Source organism: Miniopterus schreibersii (genome assembly GCF_964146895.1).
Source record: "Miniopterus schreibersii genome assembly, chromosome: 13".
In the NCBI taxonomy this organism is placed as follows: Eukaryota; Metazoa; Chordata; class Mammalia; order Chiroptera; family Miniopteridae; genus Miniopterus; species Miniopterus schreibersii.
Genome location: NC_138113.1, coordinates 3,095,844 through 3,104,003, shown reverse-complemented (window position 1 = coordinate 3,104,003; position 8,160 = coordinate 3,095,844). Strand labels below are relative to the sequence as shown.

The following is an 8,160-nucleotide window of genomic DNA, read 5'->3' as shown; positions in this document are numbered from 1 at the left end:
AACCCCCTTTCAAAGCCCCTGCCAGGCGGAGTCCCATGTTACAGTGCAGGGAGCTGTCTTCTCACGGGCGGAGACGGGGGACGCCTCTCTGGATGCACCTGTCCCTCGTCACCCAGGGAGATGTCGGGGGCTGGGGAGGCATTTAATGATCCTCCTGCGGGGGGAAGGCCAGAGCCTGGCTGGGGCTTAGCAGGATCAGGCAGCCCCTTCACAGCCGGGGCTGGGGGGGCAAGGGCTCCAGCCTCAAAACCATTCCCCACGCTGCCCCTTTAGCACCCACACTCGCCCATGAGCGGGACCCCTGCAAGTCAGGGACACTCACCCATTACCCTAACCTGGGCAGTGGCTAGGGTCTTCTCTGCCTCTCTCACGTGTCCCCAGGAGTGTGTGAGATAACCCCAGGTCACAGATTTCCCCCGTTCCTGGGCATTTCATCTCATTGCTGGATGTGGTGCCTCCAGACCCCAGCGGGCGGGTTCCGGGCTCCAGACACCTCCTACAGTTGCCAGGCTGGATCCTGACTCCACATGGCCTGAGCATCTGGCCCAAAGCTGCTCGGCCAAGAAAATGTTTCTTTCCCCTTCTTTCCTTAAAAAACAGCGTGGCCAGAACCAGTCCATCTGCAGGGGTGCCTCCAGAGGGGTCCGGCGACAGCACCCTGCAGCTCCCAGGAAGCTGGAGCAAACACGAGTGGGCCTGCGGGCGTTAGGTCCTGATGGGGGCAGGAAGAGGGTCAGCATCGGGCCCTGGAGAAGGGTGGGCTGCAGGCCACGGGCATAGTGCCTTCCTCTGCCTCCGGCCTGTTGCTTCTGCTCTCTGGGCCTCAGTTTCCCCATCTGTAAAACTGTGGATAACTAGCTCACTGCATGATTTATTTACACACGAGTCACACAGTCACAATCCTCTGTCTTCAAAGTGGCAATCGTCATGTGCTCCCAACTTCATGAGAACAAAGTGGACCCCTCAATCTGGGGGACCTTCAGGCCTTTAATTAATCCCCTTCGTTCAACTGTGTGTGACCTGGAGCCACCTTTTCCTGTCAACACCTTGCGGAGGGGGGGACTAGAAGATACCCTTCTTCCTTCCACTTGGATGTCCTGGGATTCCAAGAAACAAGCTTTCTCTCTCCATGGGAACGAACAGGTTACGGGAAGTTTGTCAGATTCACCCCAGTCTGAGAAAACAATGTGGGGCCAAGGTCCCCAGGATGGGGGCGATCTGATAAGACGGAGGCCAGGAGAGAAGGGAGAGAAGCTGCTTCCAGAGCAGGAGCCAGACCACAGAGAGCCCAAGAAGGAAGCCAGGGGCTGGAGGTCCTCAGGAGGGGGCCGGGGGCTCGCCCTCTCTGAGGCGCCTACACTGTCTGGCTTGGCTCAGGCTGTTCCAGGAACGCTCTGCACTTCCAAGCCCCAAACTCAGATCTTATGTGCTATGGCCCAGGGCCAGTGAACTTGACTGCAGAGGCCAGGTGATCAAGGCTCTAGGCTCTGGGGACCGTCACCTCCATCACAGCCACTCACCTCTGCCCCGCAGCGAGAGCAGCCCGAGAGCCTGAGACGCGGACGTGGCGCTGTTCCAGTAAGACTTTATTTGTGGACACGGAAATTTGAATTTCAGGCACTTTTCACGTGTCACAAGTGTTATTCTTCCTTTGATTTTTTTTTTTTAACCATTTAAAAATGTGAGCCCTGGCTGGTGTGGCTCAGTGGTTAGTGTTAGCCCACAGACTGAAGGGTCCCGGGTTCGGTTCTGGCCAAGGGCACGCGTACCTCAGTTGCAGGCTCGATCCCCAGCCCTGGTCGGGGGGGAAGTGGGAGGCAACCGATCAGTATGTATCACATCCGTGTCTCTCTCTCTGAAAAGCAATGGAAAAGATATCCTCAGGTGAAGATTAAAAACAAATAAACAAATACGTGAAAACCACTCTGAACTCATGGGCTGTCCAGACACAGGTGAGGAGCCGCACTTTGCCAGCTCCTGCTCTGGCCTCTTGCTACTCAATGTATGGCCATGGGCCGAAGCCGAAGCTTCACCTGGGGGCTGGCTGGAAATGCAGAGTTCCAGGGCCCCACCCAGACCTACTGGTGCAAAGTCTGCGATTTAGCACAACCTCCAGATGACTCGGGTGATGCCTGGGTGTCACCTGGCTTCTAAGATGACAGGTACAGCTGCAGCCTGGACACCGGGATTTTGTGGTTCTAATGTGCCCCAGAGGTAGTCCCCAGGGGGAGCTCCGGCTCAGGGCTTCCCTAGGGCTCTGAGGCTGGGGAACAAAGGGGGGCCACCCACCCATTCAACAGGCCCCACTGAGCCCACAAAACAAGACCCTCTTCCCAGACCCCTCTCCTCCCTCCCACTGAGTCCCACAGCCCCAACCCCACCTCTTTCCTCTGCCTTCCGTGGTCCTCTGACCCAGCATTTCCCTGGAGACTCATGTGAGGGAGGGATCACAACAGTGGCTCTGGGACTTGCACCCCACGAGGATGGCCCTGACTCCCCCAAGGCTCCCCTCCAAGGCTCCTCCAACATGACAGCCTCCCACCCCCTGGAGACCCCAACACACAGGCCCAACAGCCCTAGGCTTTGAAATCCTAGAAGGTCAAACCTGGGTGGGAACCCAAGAAATCAGCCCTCTTCATACATATGGGAACACCAGGGCCCAGAGGAGGTGAGACCTGCCCAGGATGGTGCAGACCGGCGACCGCCTCCCCTGATGCCCGATCTGGTCCTCCCTTCCCCCTGCGGGCTCCTCCCTCTGCACCAGCCGCCTCAGCAGAAGGAAGGACAGAGCTCTGGGGTCCTGGAAGGTGGACGCCTGGAGAAAGAACAGTGTGACAGTGTCCTGCCCCCGCCTCTCCCATCCGCCTGCCCAGCCCACACCGAGGAGGCCAGAGTGCAGCCCAGAGTAACAGAAATGGCTGCCACTGCTGAGCAGCTGCTGTGTGCTGGGCACTGCGCTAGCACCACGGTTCCCTGAGGTTAATTCTAGTATTCCCATGTCATATATATTCAGAATGAGGATCAGAGAGTGTAATCCACAGGCCTGAGACCACACAGCAGTAAGGGAGCGGTAGGGGAGGGACAGAAAAGAAAAACATTTGAGCTAGGAGGCATCTCAGAAACCTCTTCCTCACGCCCCCGGCTTCAAGCCCAGGCCCGTCCGCCTGCTTCCCTGGGGCTCTCGAACCAGGCTTGCCCACAGCTGATCCCTCAGAGGTACTGGTCTAGAAGGAAGGATGAGCTGGAGGACAGACCTGCCCATCCGAGGGGGCTCAGCACCTGTCCTGGTCTCTGGAACCAGCCTCCCCTCGTGGGCCCTCTGCGCGAAGGCCACCTGGTATCACAGAGAGTGCGTGGGCTTTGGGATCATCAGGTCTGGGATTAGATCCCTCCTTGGTGTGACCTCGGGCCTCAGTTTCTTTACCTTTAAAATGGGGATACCCATCTAGCTGGGCTGCTAGGAGGAATGGAAAGCAGTTGTGAAAAGGGCCTGGCATGGGCAAAAAGTAAACGGAAACCACACTGCCCGGTGTTCCCAGCTCTGTGAACTCTGCCCTCCCAGGAGTACTGGGAGCAAGCTTTTCCCCAGAAGGAAACAGGAGCCTCCTGGAATGTGGCAGGGCTCCTTGGCGCTGAACCCCGTGCATAAGCCCTTCTTTAATTAGCTTCCAACTAAAAATAACCCCCCTGGGCTGCACACCTACCTCCGGGCCTGGCACTGGCCGGCATTGGGTGTGCCTGAGCCACCCACGTCCCGTCTGGGGCCAGGCAGGAATGAAGATACCCAGCCTGTGAGAGAACCTGCAACACGGCTGGGTGCACAGAGCAGGGGCTTTATTGAAAGGGATACAGAACTGGGCGAGGGTCCCTGCCACCCGTAAGACACAGCCTCTGCCGCCCCACACTGCCCTGGACTCCTGGACGCCCCCCGGCTCCTGGACGGCCAGCAACACAAAGGGCTCTTACCCGGCGTCACCGGAGGTGCCCAAGGGGGCCTTCAGAGTTCTGTTCAAGAGAGGGTTGGGCGGGGGCGGGCGGGATGGGGGAAAAGGGGACAGTCAGGCCATCTGTGCCCAGACCCGCCGGGGGGCCCGTATCACTTGCAGCTCTGGAGCCGGGTCCTGTGGTGCTTCTCCTGGGTCAGGAGAGGGATGAAGGTGTCGCTGTGGGAGATCTTCAGCCAGCTGCCCCAGCTCCCCTCCTTCCCGGCGGGGGGCTCGGGCGGGAGGGTGTCCAGGCGGCCGTGGGAGCCCACCGCCCGGCCCTCGCCGCCCGAGTTGAGCTCCATGAGCTCCAGCTCGTGCTTGGCGGCCGTCTCCAGGACGCGCTGCTTGTTGTAGTACCTGACGAAGTTGTTGATGATGGGGTGGATGGGCAGGGCGATGGCGATGACGCCGCACAGGAAGCTGATGGCCGCGTTGAGCTTGCCCAGCGTGGTCTTGGGGTAGATGTCGCCGTAGCCCACCGTGGTCATGGTGATGATGGCCCACCAGAAGGACTGGGGGATGCTCTTGAAGAGCGTCTCCGGGTGGCTCTGCTCCATGGTGTAGCCCAGGGCGGAGAAGACGAAGATGCCCACGGCCAGGTACATGAGCAGCAGCCCCAGCTCCTTGAAGCTGCGCTTGAGCGCGTAGGTGAGGGTCTGCAGGCCCGAGGAGTGGCGCGCCAGCTTGAAGATGCGGGCGACGCGCATGATGCGCAGCGCCTGCACCGCCTGCTGCACGTCGGCCAGCTCCAGCATGCGCGCGCCCAGGTGCGTGAGCGTGAGGCTCACGTAGAAGGGCAGGATGGCCAGCACGTCCACCACGTTCATGAAGGACAGCGCGAAGCGCAGCTTGTTGGGCGACGAGAGGAGGCGCAGCAGGTACTCCAGCGTGAACCAGCCGATGCAGGCCGTCTCCACGTTCTCCAGCGTCGGGTGCTCCACGCGGTGGCCCTCGGCGTCCAGCACCTGCAGCTCGGGGATGGTGCCCACGCACATGACCACGGACGAGACGAGGATCAGCAGGAAGGACAGCACGGCCACCACGCGCGCCGGCCGCGACGACTCGGGCTTCTCCAGGAACTTCCAGACGCGCTTCTGGCCGCGGCGCCAGCGGCCCTCGGCCGCGTCCGCGCCCAGGTCGTCCAGGATCAGCTGCACGCGGCGCGCGATCTCCGCCAGCTCCTCGCGCTTCTCGCTCAGGTGGCTCTTGCAGCAGTCGTCCAGGAACTTGAGGTCCACCTTCCAGAAGTCCATCTCGCTCTTGAAGCAGATGGGGCAGATGCCCTTCTTCATGTGCACCTCCCCGAAGTAGTACACCTCCACCACGCACTTGAAGGCGTCGGGGTCGCGGTCGAAGTAGAACTCGCGCTTGCCCGGGTCGTAGTCGTCGCACAGCGAGAAGATGGTGTCGTAGCCGCCCGCCAGGCAGTGCAGCAGCTCCGCCAGCCGGGTCTCGGGGTACCGGCTCAGGAGGTCCCCGTACAGCACCTGCCGGACGCCCCCCACGTTCACCACGATCTCCAGGTCGTCGCCGGCGCGGGAGCCCGGGCTTTCCGGCTCCGCCAGGCTGCGCTCCCCGGCCCCGTCCATCCTCCCGGCTCCGCGCCCGCCGCCGCCGCCCCGGGGTCCTAGGTGCCCCGGCGCGCGGCCCTCGGGGAAGCCCGGCCGGCGCCCGCCTGCGGGAGGGGCGCTCACAGCGGGGCGCAGCCGGCGGGGGCGCGCGGCGGCGGAGGCAGGCGCCCCGCGGGGCTCCGGGCGGGCATCCGGGCGCCGGGGCGCGCGGGCGGGGCGCGCTCGCGGCCCCCGGCCTCGCCCCGCGCACTCACCGCGGCTCCGGGCGGCGCGCTCTGCCCCTCGGGCTCGGCTCCCGGCAGAAGCGCGGTCTCCCGGGGAGGGGCAGGCGCGGGGCTTCGCCCGGGGCGCGCGGACCGCGGCTAACGGCGCCCGGGGCGTGTGCCCCCCCCGCCGGTGCCCCCCAGCCGGACGCTGTCAGTGCGCCGCCGGCCCCGCGCCGCGCGCCCAGGGGCTCGGAGAGCGAACTGGGCTCCTCCGCCCCGGCCGCTGCCGAGCGCAATAGGGATTCCAGCCTGACGTCAGGAGCCGTCAGACTGTACCCTCTTCTGGTGAAATTCTGCACCGCACGCGGCTGCGGGGGGCGGGCTCACCCTCGGGCGGCGGGCACAGCCGCGCCCCCGGCGCGCGCCCCTCCCTGCGCGGCGGCCCGAGCGCCCGGCCCCGGCCCGGCAGAGGCGGCTCGGCTCGGGCTGGGAGGTTCCTCTAGGCGGAGACGGAGGGTGAGAGGACCGGCTGCCTGTTGCTCCGCAGGAAAAACGCGCCCACGAACGCCCTGCAGAGGCCGCGCCTGCGCCCGCGTCCCCCGCCCGGCCTGCCCCCCCCCCGACGGCTGCCCCGCTGCGGGCAGCACTTGCCCACATCCCCCCCCAACCCTGCGCAGTGAGGACACCCGGCCCAGGCCCCTGCAGGAGAGCTTGGGCTTGCCCGAGGTTGCCCTGAAATGGGAGCGGAGCCCGGCCGGTGGCTCAGCGGCTGAGCATCGACCCATGAACCAGGAGGTCACCGTTGGAATCCGGGTCAGGCACAGGCCCCGGTTCTGGGCTCCATCCTCAGGATGGGGCGCGCAGGAGGCAGCAGATCAGTGGCTCTCTCATCCTTAATGTTTCTCTCTCTCTCTCTCCCTTCCTCTCTCTGAAATCAATTTAAAAACATTTAAAAAGTAAAAAAGATCACTCAGCCAGCAAGTGGCAACGTCAGGGTCTGTCCCCAAACAGCCTTCGGTCGCGGCCCAGACACTTCGCCTCCATGTCCTGGCCACACTGCTGGGAGTGGTGGAGCCGGGATTTGAGCTGAGGCCCACCTGCCTCTAAGGCCAGTCCTTCCCTCCACTGCAGCGCAGCAGGTCACCTCCTCCAGGCCCCCTGTTCATCTCCAGCCCCCCTCACTCACTCCCTGTCTCAGCCGTCTGCAGTGGATCCCTAGTACCCGCAGCAGTCAGTTCCAACTGTATCTTAGACTAAGCTTAATGGGCTTAAAAACACCAGTTCATTCCATCATTTCTTCAAATAAGTATTGAGCTCCAATGGCAAGTGCGCACACACACACACGCTCACTCGCTCACACACTCGCACACACACCCGGGGTTTGGTAGCAGGGTTCATACTCCAGTAGAGAATGCATTTTCTATAACACTATTACAGCTCGCAGTTACCAGTGTAACAGAGGTGTGTGCCGGAAGGGGTGCTTCCTGAGTTTCCCGACGGGGTGCTGAGGGGTGGCCCACAGGCTTGGAAGCCTGAGGAGAGACAGGAAGAGGGAGAGGCTGCATTTGCTCAGAACCGTGTTTGCTCAGCTCAGGTGTGCATTGGGGAGGGGGGGGTGATGGTGACCCCTCAGGCAGGCGGAGCTCCCCAGCCACCCCTCAGTACAGTCACTGGGTCCAAGGTGCTGCGGGAGCCAGGAGTTCCAGACACCTCGCTGGCCCAGTGACCCTGGAGACTCGGGCCTCTGGAAGAGCGTGCACCGGAGCTCAGCCTTCAGGCCTGAGCCTGCACCTGGCTTGCCCGCCTCACCTGGAAGAGGGCAGCGAATGCAGAGGAAGGCACGTAGTGAGGGCAGGCCCTGAAGCTGGTGGGTAAAGCTGGAAACAGACCACACAGAGCCCAGCTGGCCTTAGGAGGAGCCTGAAGTCTACATCAATTTTTCAGACTTAAGGTCATCGCTTGATAGTTGATTGGTTGTGCAATGAATTTATTGAATATCACCAGCATTTTTTAAATTGAGATAGCATAGGGTATATAATAGAAAACATCAGAGTACGTCACACATGGTAAAAATAAATGTGGCTTAAATCTCATCATAGTAGCCAGAGGCTGACCCCAGCTCCAGAACATCCATTCGGCAGATCCCAGACCCTGTCTGGGGGAGAACACTGGTCCTGGGCTACAGAGCTGCAGTGGGAGAGGAGGGGTAGCAGATGCAAAACACAGCAGAGAAAATGCCCCAAACAGCCTGCAGCCGAGCAGGTGCCCACTGACAGCAGGCAGGAGAGCGGCAGCTGTAAGTCACAGGTGAAGGCGCGAGGTGCTTAAGGCTGGAGGGCTGGTAACAAAAGAGGGCAGGGAGGAGACTCCTGCTGGAGGCACCAGGCCAGCCTGAAG

General features: G+C 62.1%; 1 protein-coding gene across 1 annotated transcript; it reads right to left on the bottom strand.

The window, feature by feature from the left end:
- Positions 1-3,820: 3,820 nt before the first annotated feature.
- Positions 3,821-5,604, bottom strand: KCNF1 (potassium voltage-gated channel modifier subfamily F member 1). Its single transcript, XM_081156485.1, has one exon. The coding sequence runs from the start codon at positions 5,573-5,575 to the stop codon at positions 4,097-4,099; it is 1,479 nt and encodes a 492-aa protein (XP_081012611.1). The 5' UTR covers positions 5,576-5,604; the 3' UTR covers positions 3,821-4,096.
- Positions 5,605-8,160: the final 2,556 nt, after the last annotated feature.